At 43.1% G+C, this 24136-nt stretch overlaps 1 protein-coding gene across 4 annotated transcripts in view; it reads right to left on the reverse strand.

The window, feature by feature from the left end:
• dlgap4a (discs, large (Drosophila) homolog-associated protein 4a) overlaps positions 1-24136 on the reverse strand; it is a 51694-nt gene that overhangs the window by 12348 nt on the left and 15210 nt on the right. For 3 of the 4 annotated variants that reach the window (XM_053850168.1, XM_053850164.1, XM_053850163.1), the window contains exons 2-3: positions 23889-23999; positions 33-1272 (exon numbers count right to left, since the gene is read on the reverse strand). In XM_053850168.1, the coding sequence (XP_053706143.1) occupies positions 33-1272; positions 23889-23968 (1320 nt within the window). In that variant the 5' untranslated portion in view covers positions 23969-23999. The remainder of the gene's footprint in view (positions 1-32; positions 1273-23888; positions 24000-24136) is intronic. The other variant, XM_053850165.1, reaches the window with a different exon arrangement.

Below are 24136 nucleotides of genomic sequence, written 5' to 3' on the forward strand. Positions count from 1 at the left end.
ATATATTTGATATCATTTTGACGGATACCTACCTGAAGGAACTGCTGCGCCAGCTCTTGGTGACAGGACTTGGATTTGAGAAGGGTTCTGTTCACAGTTGCCGATCCTTTCTGTAACACCTGGCGAGCCTGACTCAGAGTGAGAGTGGACCAGGACCCTCTCTTCACCATGGTGTCGTCCTTGCTCCTCATCCGCTCCCCTTGATCTTTGGGGCCTACCTGTGTCGCCTGGCAGGCCAGGAACTTGAGGTCACTGCTGCTTTTGGAGGTCTTTAGAGAATGTGCAGAGATGGTGTTGTAGCCCTGTGGGATGTATCTGGGGGCGGCCTGGCTGTCCGACACTGCGCGGCCCAGAGTCATCATGCTCAGTGGATTTCGGTAACCGACAGCCAGGGTGCCAGCTTTGGTCGCTTCAGAGTCGAGGGCGTCATCTGAGCCCCAGAGTCCAAGTGTGTTGGGTCTCCCTCTTGTCTTTGCTCCCTCAGTCTTCGCCCGGTCCTTGCTCTTGCTTCTGTACCGGCCGACCTCTTCACACGCAGACCCCGGTGTTCCTCCTGCTGAGCGCCCGTTCATGTTGCCTTTGACTGCAGAGTTTTCCAAAGATTGTGATTTGGCAAAAAGTTTTTGCACCGAGTGCATGAGGTGCCGTATCCGGCCCGGACTCTCGCTCCTCTGCTTGGACATGCGCCCCCGGTGGAATTGCAGAGTGCTGAAGCCATCCCGCTGGAGGGGCAGGTGTCTCTCAAGCTGATCCAGAAGGTTTGTGGGTAACCGGTTCATCTTGGCTACAGCTGCAGAGGAGATGGTCGCAGATCCACTTGTGATCATCGGAGCACCAGTGAGACCCAGGCCAAGACCCATACCCATCGAGAGGGAGGTGGTCAGCGCATTTGCCCCTCTGCCTGGCCCACCTGCAGCCATGCAGGCCTGAGGGCAGTCGGCCGTCTCAGTCTGGGGAGTGTAATGGAGACGAGGGAAGGTGCTGCTGTTGGACATTTGACCATAGGGGAGCAGACAGTCAGGGGTCAAGGCGGTCGGGCTGGTGGGGGAACACTGGTGCATATGAGGGTCCAAGGTGCCATAATGGTTTATGGAAGGGTTCAACAGAAAAGCGCTGTGAGGGTCCGAGTTTAAAGGGCACAGAGGCTTCTGTGGGCACCCCGCTGGTTCGCACGAGTCTGATAGATGGCGACTGCGATTGGCTCCTAACCCCTTCATGTCGGCGGTTTTCCTCAGAACATCAGCGCAGGTCTTCAGACCTGAATGCTCCAACCTGCAGCAGAAGAAAAAAATGCATTTCCAATCAATTTTTCATCTACAAAGTACAAATCCATCATCTATTTACTGACTTTTAAACACAATATTCCCAAGATAAAATAACATATAAAAAGAAATAATCACATTTAAAAACAACTAAATTGACAAACACATTTATTGGCCGTTTTTACTACTAAAATACTTGAGCGACAGCCACTCATTCTCCATTTATTCTGAAGTAGGCGTCCAAGCTCAGGAGATCAGTTCTGTCATTAGAGTTGGACTCCAAGCAGAACCGTCTCTGTGTGTGTCCTTGGAGCAGCAATTGTTCTGAGTAAATGTCTTCATGCTCTCAGTGGAGTGTGGAGCTCTCAGAGGCAGCGTGGCACAGACAGTAAATTTGAGCAATGAAGCCGGAACGTCACCATAGAGGAACATACGGACCACAGCCAGCAGGTGGCGCACAGAGCTGTATACAGAGCAAGAAGTCATCCAGACCAGAATGAGCACAAATCCGGTGATGAATCTCGTTTTAACCAGTCAGTGTTTTCGGTCAGCGAGATTTGGCAAGTACTACATAAAACAGTTCAAAAAATATTGTTGCTTTTGACTTTATATTCAGAAAATATTATCGGTCGTTCAGTGAATTGGAATCATTTAATAATTTATTTTTCCCCTCATCACAGTGCATCATAATTATGGCGGTATTTCACTGTGTCCAAAGATTCATGTAAGAGAGCCCAGACTTCACAGTGATGTACGTCCGGCAGCTGTAATGTGATTAACATAAATGAGTATTTGTTAAACAGGATTTCTTTTTGGAGGTAAAAGGTGACATTGGCTGACAGCTCTGACGCATGGCTAATGCCGTTTTCTCCCCTCTCCAACTGGATCCGGCTGAATTAAACATACCCCCCAGTCAATAAGTAACATTTTCCAATGCCATGGTGATAATTAACCACTTGAAGAGGTCCGTTTATTTTCGCCATTGACCGCACGTTATACGTCTGCAGCGAAAAACGGGAGCGATAGCCAATCGCTTCAGCTGTAGGCAAACCAACACAATGCTGCCTGATGTGACAAATTGAAGTGTGTCACGGCTATGCTAATGTTCTTATTCGTCAAAAGGCAGCTTTAATCTGACTATAAAGAGAGAGCAGAATTGCATCAAGGTTATGAAAACTCATGGTTCTCGCAGAGCAGAAATGTGTGCTGCATCAAATTCTCTCCAACAGATGCTGTGTGTATCACAGTGGAGTGAGTCAGCCATCAGTCAATGGTAAGAGCTCTCTCCCACAGCAGGCTTCAAATCTTGCCTGCAAGCTGAATGTTAACGACGCACGTTTTCATTTCACCGCATTGCTTTGCCACTTCTTACGTCTCTGTGACCTCCCGTACGATCTTTGCTGAGCGAGAACAGCTACTTAACTGAGTCAGTGTTCCACAGCAGCATGCTGACAAACACACCAGCGCGTTTACAACACTGCTGTAATTCATCCACTGTAGCCCCACGTGTTCCCATCCTGTAGGCGCTACTGCTGACAAACTGACTCACACCTACACATTGACACACACCGGCTGACAAACCACAGACTTATCCATGCACTGATGAAGCCTCGGAATGACAGGATAGTATTGATATAATATCACAGATCACACAAAACCTGGTGTTCTCTCCCTCCTAAAAATCAACATAAACACAACTAATACAGGGAATTCATTGGGGCACTAACTGATCATTCACCTGACTAGAAAATAATGCACAACAATGAATCTACCCCAGAAAATCTAAAAACATAAACTGGCTTCATTGTAAGGAGGCATGCGCAACGTTTTTTCTCAACGGGCTCTGTCAACTCAGAAGCAGAGCTGTGTAAATTTTAATAAAGCCTGCACTGCTCTGTGGCTGAGCAGTGTTTGTTTCAGACCACAGCATTGACCACAACAGTTGGCCGCTGACTGCCACATAACTCAGGCGCCAAGAATGACACGTCGCACTTCAACATTCAAACACAGCCATCCAACTTGCCTGGTGACATTTGCTAGTAAAGACAATGGCATTTTTACGGTAGTGCTTATGATTGCCGCACTGAATGCTGTGTATGTCAGTGTACGCACGTCGCAAAATACAAAAGACACAAGATATTCTGATGAAACTTTCAGGAAATATTTGTGATGTGACAAGAAACAAATGACTATCATGCAACCGCTAAAATAAATAAACTTATGGAGGCAAAACACACGATGATTCACTCATTTTTTTTAAACAATACAAGGTAAGTTCACTTTGAAAGCTTATGAAATGCAGCTAGGCTAGGGAGGTTCGAGTCCGGGTCAGGGAGCCTTGATTTCACGCACATTTCTAGAGCTATGGAAGTCATTTTATTAATTTGAGTGTCAACTGAGCATCAGAGAGGAGCTCCTCGGTGGAAGTTTGCACTGTCTCAGTGCGTTTTTAGTTCAAACAGTCAAGAATCCGACGATATAAATTTTGTCATCTGTACTAACAATAGTCATTATTGCCGCTGAATGTAAACTAGAAATAAACTGGCACACTATCCTCGCCCACGTGAGCACAACGCTAACAGATTTCAAACATATGACTGTCTTCTTTAGACAGAATAAATCTAACTTGTCGCATAAATCTGGTTCCACGAAGCGATTCTCTTTGAAAGGTTGAAGCAAAGGCGGCTGCTTTGTCAGAACCCCCATCATGGGTCCATTGGGAGGGAACGTAACAGTGCTGACACAGTGCTCCTGTTAGATCTACACAAGACACAGCAATAAGCAGCACCAGGAGTAACAGGGCTGTGTCCCACCGAGCCACCAGGAGAGTCGTAATAAATGTCTCCTGGAGCGTTCACTTACCCTCCAGCCAGCACCGAAGAGCGCATGGAGGCAGAAAAGAAAGAGAGGAATGATGCTGCTATTGATCTGAGTCGTGCTCCTTGTTCTCGAGGTGAATATACAGCTGCTGGGCATTGAAATCCTCACTCTGCTTCAATGATTGGATTTCTTTTCTTCTCTTGGCTATGCTTCGGAAACCACATCTCACCATAGTTGGACCTTGGACCACTTTCCAGCATTGACAGATAAAAACTAAGAGCACTTTATTGCCAAACTGGATCAGCGTTATCCTCCCATGGGGTGTTTTGAGTTTCTGGCGTCTTTCAAAGATTATCATCGCCACTTCATGCACAATGAGCCTGCAGCAAAAGCAACTCAGATGAAGTCCTTAGGACAACGTCGCTTTGCAAATCCAGCAAACCGGAAGCATGGAGATAAAGCCAGCGGGCAATTCTCTGCACAGCAGGAAGTCAACTGCCACATGTTGATGAATCACATTAAGGCCAACATTGACAAAATAGTTTAGGGGAAAAGTCAGACGGGCGGCAGTAGAGGTTAACTTAGCAACAGCTTCTACCCTTTGTATTGTCTTCAGGTAGAATCTTCCTGAAACACCTGCTTGTTTCATTCTTGTCAGGGAGCCGTGGGGATGCCTTCAGTGACACACAGACATGTCTTTGAAAGCATCTTCCTTTCACATTGTTGGACATGAGAGATGCTGCTTGCTGAATGTGAAGCATGCTGAAATATTCAGAGCTAAGAGCATTTGGCGCTCATAGGATTCTGATCACTGCTTTGCCCATTAAAGCGATCCCAGTGTGCGGCGCTGCCTTCTTCCCCCTCCGCACGCACTGAAGTGTAATTAGAGAGAGAGAGAGGCTGAATATTTCCCTCGGGCCACTCACCATCCTGACTGTACCTCTGCTGGTTCCTTTCTACATGTTTTCATTTAGTGACATCTTGTGCCAGCAAGTCAGCGCCGCCTGACCATAAAGATCCAGTTCAGTGACTCGGCAAGATTCAGAGCAGTCCGGGCTGATATTCATGCGTTTAAAATAGACGGGATCCAGAAATCGCCTCATTGTGTAGCGATGCAATGGAGTATAAATGGAGCCCCGCATAAATTACCCCCTCGGTTTGTTAATGAGATTGGACAATTATTAAGATAATAGGCCTTTGAGCCAATGACATACTGCGGAAGCAAATAGTTGGCTTATAGCAGCACAGGCGACCTTGATGCAGTTTTGGAGGGCAAGTGCAGGACACTGTGAAATTCCCGTTTGGATGAAAATTTGTCAGGATATATGAGGTGGGTGAGAACATAACAATAAGCTGCACGCAATACTCGCGGCAATCACGCTAGGCTGCCACACGCCAGCTAAGGGATGTGAGCACTGTCAAAACACACATGCATCTGAGCAAGAGCCCATGGGGAGTTATTGCATGTTATTGGGTAATAGCAGGGTGGGTGAATCCACCAGTGCGCCATTAAAATGCAGTACAAGCCCCATCAGAACCAGAAGATAACGTCAGGTTCAAAAACAGCAAAAAGACATAGGAAAAACACCATGATAATTGGTTAGCATGTTTCAGCTTTCTGAGCTCCAGGTCATGCTTCAAACTAATTTCCTCTCAGCACCACCATCTGGCTTTACGTCCCTTAGTGGGTCCGATTTTAAAACGACTGGTACTTAATCTGACCCAGACTGGACTAAATTGGATCGTCCATCGGGCGAGTTCTATAGGATCCCCCTTCTATACCAGGACTCCTTGAGGTGGTAAGGCAACTTTCAGTTGACTTTGAATAAAGAGACAGAGGGACACCCTGAACAGGGATCTGATTTTAGCATCGTTGTCACCGAAGGTCTGCCCTCAGATTTATTCCAAATCCATCACAAAATAATCAATGTGTCTCCGAACTTGCTTGTTTTTTTATACGAAGCGGCAATGTCTCCTCAAATTAAGCCACTGGTTTTGTCCTTCGAGCTGAAATGTAAACAGCATTTGTGTTACATTACTAGACAAACAAACCTAATACTTTAACCTAGTACTTCTTAAAAAGCTGTTTTAAGTTGAAGGCATTGTACTCAATTCAATATTTGCCTCTACCTCAGTTTGGACAGTCATCATTGCCCTAAAGGTCTCACAGTGCATTCAGTTCGCATTCTCTTAAACAACCGGTCGCAACATTTCTGTGCCAACATTTTGGATAGTGGACAGTTGGACCCATGTCAATTGCAACACAGTCATTCTGTGAAATCATTTATCACTCCTCCATGCTTTGCCCAGACAAGCCAGAGAGACACATCGTGCAGGGGTCAGGAGACAGCAGCAGAGACGGACAACCACTGACACTCATGTTCACACCTCACTGTTTGTAAAACCTCTGCGAGCACAGGGAGAGCGTAGAAACCTGACACAGATACGGTAGGATCCAACTGAAACTGTGTTTCTGCAGGGACGCATGAGAACATTTGAATAGATCTAAATTCTAAAACAACTTAATAATTCTAATAATCCGCTCATATTTGCAGACGCATGGGCGATTACAGTTCTCATTTTTAAACGGATTTATAATAAAAAATAAATCCAGTCGGCAGGCAAGTTCAGGTGAAGCAGCTCCCACAGGCAGCTCAAACTGGCAGAGGCAGTAAAAACAAGATTAATATTTTGTTTTCCAGCCTCAGAATAAATAATCCAAACTGTAAGAAAATAGTATGGAGCGATGTACCAGCAGAGGGGGCGCACTACAGCCATTTTCAAATGGCGCGACACCAAGGACCAAGTCTCCATGATATGGGTTTGTAGCTCATGGTTAACACAAACACAAGAGACACTTACTTAGTAGTACCTCAGTGTAAAGCGTAAAGTGAATATTGAGAGCTCTGTGAGCTCCATTCTAGCACTTCCAGCCTTAGTCTTCGGCACCAAAACAAATCATCTGGCCGCCTTTGTGTGTCCCCCAGTTCATTGACCACGGCCTCAAGAGCGCCCCCTGCATTCTAGATAGATTTTTTTTTCTAGATAGACATCTTGCCATAATATCCCACCGGTGTTGCACTGATCAGTTTAGCAGTGACTCATGACTGATTCCGCACACTTGACACAGAATTGTTGTGAGCAGCCAATTGGTTTCACACAGCATTCAACATGTACTAATCTTACTATTTGAAAACGTGTTCCACCTTGCAAGGTTTCAGCAGTTGTCCAGCCCAATAGTCCAGATAATCACAGTCAGGAACATAAGAAAAAAAATCTTGTCTGTTCAAGTTAGGGGTTCTCATCACTGCAATGATCTGAACACCTCTTTTGTTTTGACTGAGCAATGACAGTCTTGGAAATTCTAATGACTGGAGCTGAATTGAGTGTCACACGACAAAAATGGCAGGCGGGGTGAAATGAAATTAGCATCGACTCCAGAAGCAGTGAAGTAAAGTGGCTCAATTTGAGATCAGATCTCTATCACCAGGAGAGCAGCAGACTGGGATCATGGCCCAAAGTACAGGAACAAGTCTGGCTTCATCTACACTGAGACGGCAGCAGCAGTTTTATTGTAAAGCAGAAGGTTAGTGAGGCTCTTCCCGAGGGACAGTTAAATGCTGGAGGACAGAGTGTCAGCCGGGTCCAGCCTCCCGAGTGTTCCTGTTTCCTAGAGCCTGCTGTCGAGTACAGGCCCGGAGCTGACAGCTAAGGATCTGTGTGTGTTACACAAGATGTCAGCCGTTATTAATGGCGATCAAAGTACAAATATCACTGGCATTGTGCGCTTGCTGGAGTGTCTGCCGACATGACTGATGGACAGAAGGGATTCAGCATCTACATAGATACCCGTTTTATTGAGAGATTATGAAGTAAGTTAGAAGCTCAGGTGTATTTTTATGATTGTAGTGTGCTTGCTACAGCTAATACTTCCCTCTGTATGGAATTATTATTATTAGAGAATTCTTGCGCTACAGCACACTCGGACAGTGGAACTCCATTTTGCGTGTGCATCTACAGCAGTGTACATTTTAACCAGCCGACTGCTCGAGTTATTGCTTGAAGGCTTTTTTTAAAAAAAAACCCAGCAGGAAATGACAAGTCAGATCAAGTGATAGGTTTCTCTGCCGTCCTCTTGGCTTTTGTTTTACATTTTTGCAAACAAAGACAGAAAACACAAGAATCATTTCTCTTTTAGGAATTGCAAAGATATCATAATTATCCCTTTGAGAATAATTAGGTGACATATTGCAGTGTAATTACACCCGGCTTTCGCTTCTCTGAAAATCTGACATTCATTTACCAGCTCATTCTCAACTGTTATTTTGAGTAAAGTTTTAGTTCTTTTGACGTAAGCTCCTGCAGGAATTCAGCACACTATTAGGGGAAGTGGCAGAGCACCATAAATAATAAAAATATTCAGGAACTGCCCACAATTCTATTCAACAAATTTGTACTATGATTTTACTGTCATTTCCTGGATATTTTCCCAGGAAACTCTCATAATCCCACATTTAAATTATTAATTTTCATTTCTTTATGCTACAATGGTTAACAATGAAACCCCATTAAAAATAATAGGGCAAAAACAGTATGATTCTCACTGTTATTCCCATGGGAGCGCTTCTCAAATTCATCCTCTCAAGTGGTCAGAGACTGAAATCTTCAAACCAGTCACGTGTATGCGCTTGGCGGAGTCTCGAGGGACTCTGCGCTGATTTCACATCAGAAGTGAAAAAGGAATAAACAGCAAGCTTACGGGAACAAAAGTGTCAATGATGAACTCAATAAGGAATGTTGCATAACAGTGTGCAGCAGCCGTATGTCGAAAAAAACTACCCTCATTTGGATGAAACCGAATGCTTCAATATCTGGCGGCTGACAATGACATTCCATGTTCGCATGAGCACCAACGTTCATTCTCACATTGTCATCAACACCAACAGCGGTGCGATTGCGTGGTTGTGTCACAACAAAAGAAAACGTTTTGGCTCCCATTCCCACCAACAAGATTAACTTTATTGTGCAACACAAAAACACAATATAATACGCCAGATTTGAGCGAAGAATATTGAAGTGATAATCAACAAAAGGCAACTGGGAGACTTATGTTTGGGGATAAATGTCTATGTGCTGCAAACAATTGTGCTTCGCAGATAAGATTCCATTGTGTTGAAACAGTGAAACAGTGTGAGATATTTGGGGGGGAAAAGAGCAAAAGTAAAGTCAGCATAATTTAGTAGTGTACTGCTTCGTCATGATACAGTAACATTCTGGCCTATTCGAAAAGCTTCATTTCTCACAAATTAATTCATTCAAACTGCAATATTAGTCATACAGCAGCTCAGCCTCGACACTGGGATGAGGCGGAGGGAAGACAGAGGAAGGTCCAAGCCTGTGGTTGATGAACACTGAGCAGTATCCTCCACAGGAAGGATGCGCATTTGCTGGATTGATGAGGAGTTCTATTGCCTGCCACCTCAGCCTCACATCCCGCAGCATCCCCTCATTCCTTAAACCTCTCTTCTCTTTATCCTCCCGACAGAGAGTCACACACATAAAGCACGACATAAATTATACTCCTCTTATCTTCCTCAACGTTGGTTAACGTCAACAACATCTGGTCAAACGCAGGCTTAAAAGGTCTGCCGCTGCTGCTGAGCTCCTCTAATTCATTCCCCCTTCTGTAAACAAGTTCTGAATTTGAATGGCAAGATTAATGTGACACCTCTGACTGTGTTCTGGATCTTAACCTTAGCAGGTTCGCAAACTTCAACCTTGACCCAAGAAGACAAGATTTGTACAGCAGAAAAGAGTTCAGGAGATGGCGGTACGTTACTGTGTACAAGAGCTGGAGAGTGAGGCCGAAGGGAAGGTCACCTTTCCCGCACTGTGATAGCAGGGTCCGACAGAAGGAAGCACCAGCATAATACCATTCACAACACTAAAGGAGAACTGCCCAACCTCCCAAATATGCACTTGAAAATGATTGAATTCATGTCAAATCTGCTAGTGCTGTGATATTTTCCCCCGGCTTCTACTAACTCCATCCCTCAAGATACAACCGCAACGGATATATCATGTAATGGAGATAATAAAAGCATATAAAACGCTCTGTGACTGGCTGACTGTTGAACATATGATCAAATCAGCGACCTGCTGTGAGCTCCATACATTAATAAGGAGAACCCAGTGATCTTGGCTCCACACACCTGATCTCTCACACACGCCCTGCGGCCCTTTTAAACCGACTCAAAGCATACAGCACACACGTGTGATAACTTATTCAAATGAAAGCGCACGGAAGAAGCAGACCATGAATTACTGAGACCATACGGACAGCATCCCCCTGAAGAGGAGGAACACATGGTTGCACAGACTTGTAAGTCAATGCCACAGACCTTGTTCCCACACGTTGACCCTTCGCAGGTCAAGGGCAGTAAACGATGAGTTAATAATCCTTTGACCCCAACATCTCTCTGTTATAGACACACACAGCACCTTTTTTTCTGTCCGCAGGACTAAGCCGAATCACCCTCTGCACGAAAGGCTGGGCGCAGCCACTTCCTCCTCGCTACCTGAGGAAGACAATGTTATTTGCTTTTCCTTCGAGGCAGCTCCTCAAACCTCCATCCAGGCTTTAAACCACAGTCCTCAATCCACTGATTCCAGACCAAACTGCGTGTCGATGCTGCTGAGGGACCATTTACGGTGTGGTGATCACCATTGATTTCCTCCAGGTAATCATCAAGTGTCACATTTTCGACATCAGCAGGTTTAATACACCGCGGCGAATGGCTTCCTGATGAATAGTAACAATGCTCCAAGGAGACACGAGCTGAGAGGCCAGTGATGTCTGTCCAATGGTTCAATGGTGCCAATAGACGACATGTTATACAGCGATTAGATTTCCGTTCGGATGGTTGAAACACGAAGCACATCATTTTTTAACTGAATGATACAGATAGTAGCAGCGGGGTGGTAATTACTTTCAGGCGGTACTGTTGCAAGAATGTTCTTCTGCAGTGACTAAAGCTCACAAGCGCTTGAACCTGAGTTGGATCACAGGAAACGATCACAACTGATTTTCCTGAAACAGATACTGTGTGTTTGGGACAATAATTGCCTTGTGACCATTGTAATGAATTGTCTTCGGTGAGTGGGAGGAAGACTACCTTTACAGAAAGCCCTGGAGAGAAGATGAGATGGCTGAAATGTCCTTGCTCAGGCTGTTAATAGGTGTGACTATCCAAAAACGCTTCTATAAATGCTGAAAAATCCCACTTAAAGCCTTTCCACTTTTTCAAATCTAAACATGGAAACCTGCACTTAAGGTATGGTGATTTCACCTTCCATTTTTCTGGTCATTCTATTACCACAACTGGCTTTAGAAATCCTGATATTGTGCAGCGTGGTCCAAGAAGTGCTGTCCATGGTACTGAATTTACGGGCTTTGTGTGCTTTGTTTGAATGATCGAAGCTGTTCTTTGACACTTTATTTTAAGGCTTTGTAGGCTCAGTGTAACACAGACTGGCTATTCACTGCTCAAAACTCTGTTTTCGTTTCTGGCTCTGACACTGTCACAGATGTGGTCTTCTGTCAAACTAGACTTTGACTAAATTATTCAGCAGTTGTGTGATTTGGGTCGCCATGAAGAGCAGAACCACACACTAGCCATAAGGTCATGGCCCTGGTCTCCATCAATCTCCTCCCCACTCTCCAATCAGCCGGAGGAAAAGCTTCAGTCGTCGCCACGGCAGGCAGATCCGGAGTCTTGTATAAGCGAGGAGCCTCAGCAGAGTCTGAAATCGCAGCTTATGCGGCTTCATTATCTGTCACATCCTTTCAAGCTGTCTTTCATTTGCGCCTTGGGTTTACAGGTCGAAAGGTCACCAGCTTTGTCTGTTCATCACACTGGGAAGGGCGACTTGATCCAGAGATGGTGGCCTTCACTCTAATCTCCCTCGGCCCAGTTCCATCACAAGTGCTATCTAGGCAGGACTCATTAGTTTTTATAAGCAACAGCTTCTGCGGCAGTCACTCAGCGATCAATCTAGGAGTAAACAAACAGCATGAGCCGAATTGGCAGATATCAAGCAATCCTGAAGCGCTGGAAAAAATATTCAGCGCTGGACTGAAGGATGTTTTCATTCTCATACAGCTAGCTTTAGCATCAGTTTGCACTCTTTTTCATGAAGTCCATGAGGATTGTCAATATCGGGTTGGTTGCTAGCGGCTAAGACAACTGTAGGCTAGCTAACTATTTAGCAGTGTAGAGCTATGAAGCTGACAAACAGAGACCTGGTCAGGAAGCTACCATGCATGACAGTTGCTGAATAGTGAAATGACGCGAACAGACATCAAATTCAAAGGCTGTAAGATGATAGAGTATTAAGAAGACACAAAGCGGGACTCTGACAGGGAGAAAGAGAGTTTGCATGAAATATTTAGGGCTCAAATTCAAAATGCATCATGGGAAAATAAAGCCTTCGTTCCCAAGGAAAATCGCGGCTATTTTTGGACTTAATTGATTTTAAAGCGAAGAAGACGCTGCCAGCTTTCAAAGAATCCAGCACAACTCTTGGTGTTGCAATGTTACATAAGATTTCACATCAGCCGGTATGTTTTGATGCATTACATTATCGTGCATCACAGGGCCTCAAAAACACGTTGCCTTTCAGTCAGCAATTCTGGTTGTAATTCAGTTGTAATGAATGCTCAGTGTGAGCAGGTTAGTTGGGGTCAAAAGGAGTGAGTGACCTACCGGCACACTAGAGAAAAGCTACTGACATGCCCTTTAGATACATGCCATAGGCCAGATCTGGAAGAAGGCAATTCGTAAATTACAGCCACAAAAGTCGCCTCATTATTGACGATGAACCTTTTGGTTCGCAGAAATGCTTTAATGACTCTGCATGCTCAAATTGTGAGTTGCACAAGGAACATCAGTCGTGAACTCTTCTCATCGGAGGTCTCTCGTAAGCAAACCTCCAGCCAAGTTCATGGATATTTGAGTAACGCTGAAGACATCCTTCAGCAAATGACATCCGGAACCATTCATGAGTTCTATTATCTGACTCCGGGCCACACCAGAAGGTACGGGGAATTAGATTGGATCATAGAGTAACTATGCTGCATCTTCAAAGTGCTTTTACATACTCACAATACTTACAAATATGTACCGATATTTAGAGACAATTTTAGACTTTCCATCTGGAGAGTTCAGAGCAAAGTAAGAAGCACTTTCCTTAAATGGCATGTATTTATTTAGTCCACAAAAAAAGCACACAACACAGTCCACATTCCAAGAGTGTTTTCCAAAGCAGCACCAGTTACATTTGTAAGAAATCCATAATTCAAATCTATGACTACGATTCTCCATCCATTCTACTAAAAGCTCTCTTCTCCACACCCGGATCTTCGCTCTTCAAATATCCGTCTCATCATCAAGCATACACCTTCAAAGATAATAATGCTCCATCATTCCTAAGAAGGTTTAATGGAACTTCTCAGATTATAAAGAATTAAAACTTTTTGATGCGTCACTGTCGGTGAAGCAACAATTTAGCCAAATGAACGACGAGGCCGGGTGTTTCCACTTGCTAAGTGCTTTGTCTCCAAACAACGTTTCCCCGGTGTTTGCTTAACAACACGGATAGAAGACGAGGAGAGTTGTCCTTGTTCATCCCAGCTCTCTCTGGCACATTGTCTTCTCGTCTCTACTTTCACATGAATTATTCATGCAGGTGGAGATAAGGAATTATGTAAAAGAAGCAGCACATAAATCTTCCTGCTCGGGAATAGTTAAATCGGAGAATCTCTGGGGAGGTGATAATGTGTGCGGTTTAGGTTATTTCTCTAAGCTAAGTATGTGGAGTGATGAAGGTTAATGGTGATGTGCACAGAAACACAATGGTGGAGACAATAACAGAGATTAAAATGGGCTTTTTCTTTGAAGTTAAGACTGCTGTATTGTGTTGTTACACTGAAAACACTGGCAGCATCCTTTACCCACATGGATGTATGGGGCTGCACAAAAGCGGGGGATTACATTGACCTGGGGCGACAAGGGTTAGTGGAGCAAAGCGAGTGTCAGAATGTGACAAATCTGGCTGAGCCTCGGCCTCTCCAGTCGCCTTTGTTCAAGCCCACCTTCTTACTAAAGAGGCGATCTGTCACAGGAGGCAGATCAGTGGTGGAGGGAATCGCTGCTTTTGGAAAGAGGTGTGCTGCGGAGGATTTGTCCTTATCAGTCATTTTACGTCCAGACGTGATTGACAAAGATGTGGAAGTCATTTGTCCACTTGGTGTTTAACATACCAGGCACAGCGCCAAAGCCATAGATCAAAGAGAAAAAAGTGCATGCTGGACTGTCATAAAAAAAGTGCTGTGATAAAGATGTACCAATGAGGTTCCGTTTTTAAAACCGCCATTGTCAATGAACAATATGATGCATTGAGTGAAGAGACGTGCAGCTGGTCAGGTCGCCCTGCACTAGTTTCTGCTGAGTCAGCCAAACTCCAAAGTAATTATATTGCCTATAAATAAATGTGGCGCATTATGAGCGGTCAGCGTTGGCCCACTGAGGACCAGGGAAAAGGTGGAAACGTAAATGCACAGTGACACTGAGACAAATGTGTGAGGACTTTATTTGGCGGGGTGTTGACCCTCGACTAAACTGGTGTTAATTATCTGGATAAAAGTTTTGCCTGTGCGATGTGTAAAAAGATGAATCATCTCAATAGACAATGGCCCTGAAAACGATTTTTTTTCCCCACCGAACGATAAACTGGAAGCTATTTCTGGTTGCTCTTCAGTTATTGGTAAAAGCCTTCACTTTATGCTCCTCTTCTAAATGTTCCCCTGAAGTGCGTCATGGCTTCTGTTTTCTTGACCCAAGGCTAAGACAGGTTTGCTTCTCCATGAGTCATGTCTGAGCTGAATAGTGATATGACTGCGTCACAGCTATCGGTTCAAAACCATCCATTTAAGAGTTACTTTTCATGTTGGACTTTAAACTGCCAGTCGGTGCCAAATAATCTTTAACATATGAAAAAGCAGATGAGAGCAGAGGGAGATGCAGGATTGGCTACCAGACCACGGTGAAGCATGTAATTAAAAGCTAAGTGATCAGGTCATTAAGCAAAATCACAATTACACCTTTTATTGCCTCTCCTTATTGCCCTTTCACCAGACACATCTCGAAGGCCCATTTCAGTTTTGCTAGTTAGCGCTGTTGAGCGCGGTCCTGGTTTTCATTTTCTCCGAACCACAAAACATTAAAATGGTTGAATTAAGTTCCATCAATAAAATACATTTAATTGAAAGCACTTCGACTGAATGCACATTACTGTAATGAAAGTAATGCACAAAGAAGGTGGCAGAACATCACTCTTCAGTCACGCGTGCCAAACAGAAGCCTATTTTTGCCATTAACTGCATCACTCAAAGTTGTTTTCATAAAAAGAATGTACAAGACTTTTAAAAAAATATTAGGGGTGTGATTCGATTAAAAAAAATGAATTCTCAATTCATCGCAGTTTAATGGTATAAGAATATTTGCCACAAGAAGCCACATTTTTCAATTTGAATGAATTTCGTGAATCAAATGATGGACTCATACATACAGTTAAACAACAAAATATTGTTTATTTTGCATCAGTTTGACAAGAAATCGCAATGGTGGCTATATTCAAATTCAGAAATTCAAATACATTCAGAGTGGTGGAAACCCTGCCCATTGTGTAGTGAAAAACCTCCCTGAACAAAAGCAAACAGATGCTTTAGTTTGCTTTTGTTCAGGGATTCCTCCATGTTTGCTGTTGTTGTTATCATCCTAGCTGCCACCTGTCTTGTGCATCAGTGTGATCAGTGGACCAGGAGCTCCTACACTCACAAAGGTTTCCTGTTGCCTGGACAGCAAACTGTTCAATGAAATGAAATTCATTTTGGGTTGTAATTAATGAATCGTAATAATGTTGTAATTAATTAATCGTAATTCACTAGTTAAAGTCCCACCACTAAAAAATATAGATGCAGACGGTGTCAAGAAGTCACCCTCAGATTATTCTGCCCTGTGTGTGTCTTCAGTCCATTACATACTTCAGTAAACATCATCAATGTTATTTACAAGGTGAGTGAATCCAAACTAACACAGCAGTTGAACCCCCTGCTGTCAATCAGCTCTAATAAAGCAACAGCTATAGTTACCAATAATAGAGGGCAGGATTGTCAATAACAAGGTTGAATCGTGAAATGTCAATGGTGCAGAGGAGCACACCACTGGGTCTGACTGGACGACAGTTTTAGGAATGACATACCTCCAGTAGAATTCACTCTCTAACAAACACAGACTTGCATAAATGCTTACTCATGTATTCCTTCGCTGTATTGTCTTCCTGTCCGCCCCTCGTACTGGAGAGCACAACACCAAGTGAAAAGTGCTGACAGGGAGGACCGGTGTGGTAAACATACCCACTCTGAATCTCTAAATTTAAAGTGGCCGTCCACTTTCATTGAATTATTCATGATAATACACATTCAGATTTACAACAGCAAGAAGAATAAATTGAGTTTGGATAGTCGGCCACATTTGCCTCACAGTCACACGCTGGGTGGAGTCTGACTACACCACACTGATAATTGGTTACTCAAATTGGCAAAACGGAATAAATGTGTGAGGAGCGCAGAACAATTAGGGAGGCATTTATCTAAATATAGCAGTGAATTTATTCACAGTAGTGCCGTCTACAGCAGCTACAATGACGCTTCAAATTTATATTATGGCTCCTTAAATTGCTACTGCGTGTTCAGCGAGGTTTTTGTTCGATCGATTTGTACTCATTGTACATCTGCTGTGTTGACACTCACCTCCCAAACTCATGGTTTTCCCACAGGTGACCCCCAACAACTAGAGAGAAAGAATGCCTTTTTATTTTGGAAAGTTTTTGAAGAAGTTGGGTCAGAACGTTGCTTTTATGTAGATTAAAATAATAAAATGTTTCTGCTTATGTCATAGTAAGAAACTATTAATGGTGAGATAACTCACAAATATTATACGTATATATATACTTTTTTTTTCAAAGCATGAGGTGGCATCTTTAAAGTACCCAGAGCCTTGAGTATTTGCAGTATTTGCAACGTCACACTTTTTATTTCTGTTCTTCACACATGCAAAGCTTTCAAATTTCAGTTCCATCTTTCAGACATCTGGTAGAGCAGGAACTCTTTGTCGAATGAAGTGCACAGACAGGAGTTTCTGTGCTTCTTTTTTTTTTTTTTACTTTTACAATTTTCCATCCATCACTGTGATCTCATGTTTTGGTTGTGATATCGCATTGGCAGTGGAAGAAAGTTTATATGCAATTAATCTTAATCTTGCAAGTATTATTTCTTCTGCCATGAATTTATCAAAAGTAATGTATTACAGTCCCAGATCTACACTAAATACACCATCATTATACAGCAAATAAAATTATTTATCAAATATTTGAGGAGTATTTTTGTGTATAATGTGATTAAAATAACTGCATTATAATGAATGGCTTTGAATGAAAAGAGGAAAACACAAAAAATGAAGGTTGATGTTTGTTTTGAATTTTTTACGTTTTAAGTGCCTGCTTTTCTCTAAGTCCACCGTCTTCTTACATCCATCCTCCCTAGTACCATCTATCCTCTTCATGTCCTCCATAACAGCATCTTCTTCTTCCTCGTCTTGTCCCCAGTCCTTCTGCTCTGAGTCTTGACTTTCACCACAAACCCTCCTCACTATACAATACAATCGATAGTAGCACCTACGGAACAGGATGGAAACACCCTTTGTGGTCGCGCCAACTGCATCGCTGACACCGACCTGCTAATAAAAGGACAAAAAGAACCAGGGTTGCCAACATGTTGCCTTTGCAGCAGTTGACGTGTCTCTTAAGGACAGTTGAGGACAGGGTTGTTGTGACCTTAGTTTCAAATTCATTACTTTCCAAGGGAAAGCGTCTCCACATGGTAATAAATCAGGTGTGAACGTACGGTACTTATGACATGATGTCTGCAAAGTAGAATTACACATGAAGGTTAACGCTGTTTTAGTCAAACACATGACCGTCAGCTCCACAACACGCCATACTGATGCATGTATCCAAGTCAAACAGTTCATGTTACATAATGGTTTAAATTCAATGACATCACATGGACAATGAAACGTGGATGTTTCCTTTTGCTCCACTCTGGAATCACCTCATCCGGGGTCAACCCACACAAACTACATTCATCTAAGCGCTTCATTAGTATAACCACAGAGTCTTAAAAAGATAACCTCCTGAAATGACTGCGTTGAACTCCAAGTCTTAGAAGGACGTGTAAGAGACGGCGGGCTCTGCTATCAGGATGAAAAGGCGCCACTGGCGTTGGCCCTTGTTCTATCAACCCCTCCCACTAAGCTTTTAAATCTCATCCACCACACAGGAGTCACGTCTTTCACTTAGATAATGAATTATGGATCCCATCCGTGATGATATTCAATATTAGATGAACTTCATATCTTCATTTGGTGCCAGCGCCACCACGTCCACGAGGGAAAATCCCCTCTTGACAGTGTGAACCCAGATATAAAGGGAAAGCTCATTACAATCCATATTCATAATGGCGGCTTATGTGTTGTGTTGATGCACAGGCCACTTGTGCTGCACTCGTGCTGGGTAAGTACAGAGCATATGTGCTTTCATAGGTTGTGCTTCGATTCACAGCTATGAAAACAGCTCCCATGTAAGGGTTGCTAAAAAAAGACCCGCAAACAATGACAAAACATCTCCACATGAAGACTCCTGCTGGAGAGAAATGTTTATGAATATGAACTCGAATTCCAAAAACATTTTCAATGTTAGGATCGGCATATTCTCGAGTGCGGTCTAAAATCTGCCTCCAAACGTTCACAAAACTCTAGAAGTCACTGTCCTCACTTTACAATTCAGCCGACCGTTGTTCCTTCTGCCTGAATTCACAAGTGCCCAGACTGATCTTCCCTTGTGCTCCTTCTGCAGTGAAAAAAAAGAGCACGATGCCGACATGTATAGTACATTTATGAGAACATGGGAGAATAGTCTGTCTTGAAGTTCACTGGAGCGTGATAGGGGGGAAAAAACGCAGTGACAGGCTGACTTCTGAAGCAGCTCATGAAAAAGTTCCTATTTGACGCATTTATCATTTTATTGCATTTGCTTCTGCAACTGTAAAGACACAGGGATCTTAGAGGACACAACATCAACTGTTCCATTATAAAGTGAAGGCCACAATGTAAAACAGATTTAATACATTTGTAAGGTCATGGTGAATCACAACTTCTCACGATGGTGACATCATTGTGATTTCACCAGGGCAAGTGGGTGTAAGAATATGAAATAAATCAAATACCAGCGAGGAAATATGACTCAACCCTTCAAGGCTGAACATGGCGCAGAATCTTTTTAATATTTAAACAAACGCTTCCTCACTTAGATCATATGAAACTGTGCATAGACCACACATAAACCATTAGTTACTTATTAAATGTAGGCACTTCAAAAAAGTGATATTTTTATGTGACCATGACAGCATGAGCACATGGAAATAATGAATGCAAGGGTAATATTGCTTAATTTTTGAGCGTACTTAAGCAGTCAAGCTGTTTCTTCTCGTAGTTGCCCTCGAAGACAACGCCTCCATTTCTTGTGAACGGAGCTCCAAGACGGTTGGAGTGCAAAAAGAACTCGACAGAAAATCCAAATGGAATTTATCCAACGTGTAAAAATATAAAATAAATAAATCACAAAATATGAAAAATACGAAAATGTATTCTTTTAATATCCCCAAATATGGAAGCGGAGGCAGTAAAAATCTTTAGACATGAAGCTGTAATGAAGAGAAATGGCAATACAATCGTGAGACTAAGGGAATTTTATAAACAGTACACCAGAAAGTGTACTTTAAAGACATGTTGCATCAACTTAAAAAGGTACTTGTCCACAAATATCAATCTATTTAAAGCTGGTGTGTTGAACAAACAAAACACAATATGAACCCCCCAAAAAAAATCAAATATAGAAAAAAAGACAAAAAGAAAGAAAGTAAAATAAATGTACTATGTTTTTTTGGACAAAAAAAATCTGTTTAAATTCAACACTACTTTTCCATAGTGGCTTGATCATCATGACATAAGTTATTTTAATGGCAGCTCTAAAAACTATCGCTAGCTAGTACCATGTTTATTATGTTGCAGGGGCAGAGAAAAGCCAAGCTAGGGGGGTGTGAGGTTATCAGGTGATCTTGCTGAAGACAGAAAACTTTGCAAAGACAGCCACACAACTCAAACAGCCCTTAAGTGGCAAAGCTATGTCCTTGGACGCTCAGGCACATTTTGCCGCAATGTATTTGAGTCGACCTCCTTGCTGTCATGCTGCAGCCGACTCATTATCTTGTGTCATGTGGCAGCATCTCTGAATCATTTGGCCCTGGGAGCAGAATTGAAAAGTGGGGGTGGTCGGAAAACACAGCTGTCTCAAAAATCAGATGACGGGAAAAAGCAAGCGATAACAATGTCCTTGCTCCTGCTGGATTACATAATGAACTGCTGATCACGCTCTAATAGACAGGGAGTTGAAGAACATTAGGTATGGTGCCGAAAACAGCCAAAAGTCTTTGGAAGGTGGAAGCGAGATGCAGACAAAAAGTGTGTCAGATCGCCCCCAACATTGTCAAACAGTCGGTCATTGTCTTTCAGTGACACTCATTGACAACAGTAAACAAGAGTGGAAACTCAACCAAAAGAGAGGTTAACAACAAATGCATATTTTGAAAACACAAGTAAAATAAAAATGAAATATCAGTCTGAAAGCAGATTTTTCATTTGTGGTTTGCCACCTTCCCGATTCCTGAGTGTCTTGTTTCCCATATACATTGTTAAACTGACCTAATAGTGTCTACACAGTGGAGCTGTCCCACAATCTGTAGTGCCAATTTTGTTTTCCGCTTTCCGCCTGGAGAAAAGCAGCGTGAGGTGAGATGCAAGGTCATGGAGGTGGAGAGTAATAGCTGACGAGTGAAGAAGAAAAGTGGGTGTCCAGAGATCGCAATTAAACGACAGAAACGCTGACCACGCCGAGAAAACCTCAGGGTTTAATGAGACAGACTTCCATACTAAAATAAACACACAAAGCTGGCCGCGGCTGTCGAGCAATTACATTTTGCTGACAGACTTGGACAAACATCTTGAGTAAAGGCTTCAACCTCTCAAATTAAACCCACATTTTACCATCTGTGGGATTATATATGGCCCCGCTATATATAAGGATACTTCCGATTTTCTTCTTCCCCCTCAGTGACTTCATCCTCCCTTTAGCATGAAGGAGCTGCTGCTGTACCAGAGGGCTGCTTCTGAACTAACAGAACCTGAGTGACTAATAATTTCTCTCAGGAACTTTCCAAGGAGCAATAACGTCTCACTGCAGCACCATGAAGCAGCAGTCATATGACAGTGCAAATGGTCATTTTGATGATCATGATGACTGTAATATATTTTGGTTAAAAATGAGGTCACTTGGTTTGAAGCCAGAAACATGAAACACTTGTGCGTGTCTAAATCTGCAAATAAGTACGGTATAAAATGATGTTTGTGAACACCTTAACAGACAAAAATCCATTGGTTTCAGGTCTTTGAAAAGTGAAAATCATTGCGCTCACAAAAGTTGGATGTTGGTTTGACTCTCTTGGCTGGTGTTGACTTGTTTCAAAATCAAATAGGATAAAGAACGATGCCTCACAAAGCCAGGGTTGGTGTGAGTTATACACTGCGAGGCTCATAGAAAGCAAACAGAAATTCACACGCCAAGAGAGAGGAGGAGGAGGAGGGAGAGAGAGCACCCAAAATAACAATCACTCAAACTCTCAAGTCAGAGTGAGTGTAAAAACAAACCTCTTTCTCAGACGCAGTTTAAGCATGTTGAAGAATAAGCTACTTATGGAGACTAAAATGGCAGTCAAAAACAGATTTAATGCTTCAGCATTAGGGAGGAATGATTTATCACGCCGTAAAAGTGACACAGAGAGACACAAATGTGGGAAAAAAAAAGATCATTGGTTTCAACCTGAAGTGAACATCAAGGCACTTGGAAATAGGCGAGTCACAAACTGAATCAGGATCAAGCAAACAGTACACTCAGACAAATTAGCAGAATCAAGCGCTGTTGCTCCATCATGGTCATCAGTGACAACAGAAACATTGGCAGCACCTACTTCGTTCCCACAAAGAAGAGCAGCCCAGAGCCAAACACTGCAGGTGGCAGAGGGGAACGAAAGAAATAAATGATGCAAATGTGGATTCATAATTCAAATGCCTTTCATTGAGTGTGTGTGGCTGGACGGCTCCAGTCTACAATCCTGTGTTTCTAAAGCAACACGCTGTTCAAGTTCATTGTGGCGTAATTTCCTTTCTCTCATGAAGTTTAACATGATCAACTGCGATGAAGGAGCGGCCAACGTTTGATGTGAAATGGCATGAGTTGTTACTCAGTAAGAGGCCCGCGGGCCACATCCGGGCCACAAAAACTTTTCATTTGGCCCATCAAAAACCACCAGTTCTAATGTCGCAGGGAGCAACCACGAGCAAACTACAGCTGCGGTTTCATGGGCACTTCTCCCACTATCTGAAAGCATGTGTTCTGATCACAGATTGAATCTTCCCTGTGTGCTTCACGCAAAACGCAGTCCAATTCAGAGGTGCATGCTCAAGCAGCATTTAATCGGAACTGAACTACTCCACCGTACAGCTGAGTGCAAATAGCCAGAAGTAGAGATGAAGAGACTCTTCTGCCGCACTACTTCCTCGATCCATTTGTAAAGAAACCACCGTCCGTAACCTAGCAACCCCTCCCAGCAAAGAATGCTACACGATGCCAGTTATTGATAGTCTGTACTTTGTTTACTATATTAACATTCACCCAGTGCTGTGAGCTGTTTTGCTATTAAATGAAGAGTGTTTATTTTAAATATTACTGGGAGATTAATGTATCTATATATATAAATAAATAAAAAAGGTGTGGTTGACTTGTGTCAAGCTCATGGGGCAGTCCATGCCTGGCCCTAGGGCCTTAACATTTTTCACATGACTGAATTGTTGTAATGAAAAAACAGAAATACAATGAGGCCAAAGAGAATAATAAGTGGTCATGGACAGCTGTGTGGCTATGCTAACATTTAGTCATCACGCTGAAGTTTATAATGTTGATGGAACAGCCAATAACCTAATAAGAATATCTAGTTGTGAAAAGTCGACATATGTCATGAGACTAAAAATGTATTTGTGCAGCGCCGACGCATCTAAAGGAGGGACTCGCCCACTACCTGAGCTGTGCCAAAGCGAACACTTGCTGCCCTTGTGCTAAGTACGAACCTGCCGTCAGATCACATAACTGCCAAGTGGCTCGTAGAGGACGAGTCCCTGAGGGCAAATGACATCAGCTCGTGTGGTTAGTGGAGACTTGGGGCAAGTGCAATACGAGAAAAGCCAACAGAAGATTCCATTAACATATTAGATCATTTATCTCCCGGTGGTCGAACTTTCTTGCAACACTTACAAAACCACAGTAGCATCACGCATGAATCTCCCTCTCAGGAGAAGAATAGTGTTGGGAAATGCTTGAATTGTGAGGTGATCTGTTACCGTTTAAATGCTCTATGTTTATGGCATGAGGTCACAGCTACAACCATGCACTTCTCATTAGGCTGGTCAGCCGACTCTGAGCACTCCATCATCCCCCCACACACACACACCTACTGCAAACCTTTTATGCTGGGGGACAATGTCAGGACGGAGATCAGCTGCATCACCGAGGCTCACTGACGTCAAGAGAGAATTCTTCATCGGTAAACTGCTGCGACTTCTTCATTTGTCACTGATGTGTCCGCACAAAGAGGGAAAAAAACAAGCAGAAATTGATGATGTAATCGATACAATAATCAATGGTTATGTATGCATAAATGTGTAAGGGGGGCATCTATCACAGAGGTATCGACTGACATGTTCTCAACC

This window comes from Synchiropus splendidus, chromosome 18 (genome assembly GCF_027744825.2).
Source record: "Synchiropus splendidus isolate RoL2022-P1 chromosome 18, RoL_Sspl_1.0, whole genome shotgun sequence".
Lineage (NCBI taxonomy): Eukaryota > Metazoa > Chordata > Actinopteri > Syngnathiformes > Callionymidae > Synchiropus > Synchiropus splendidus.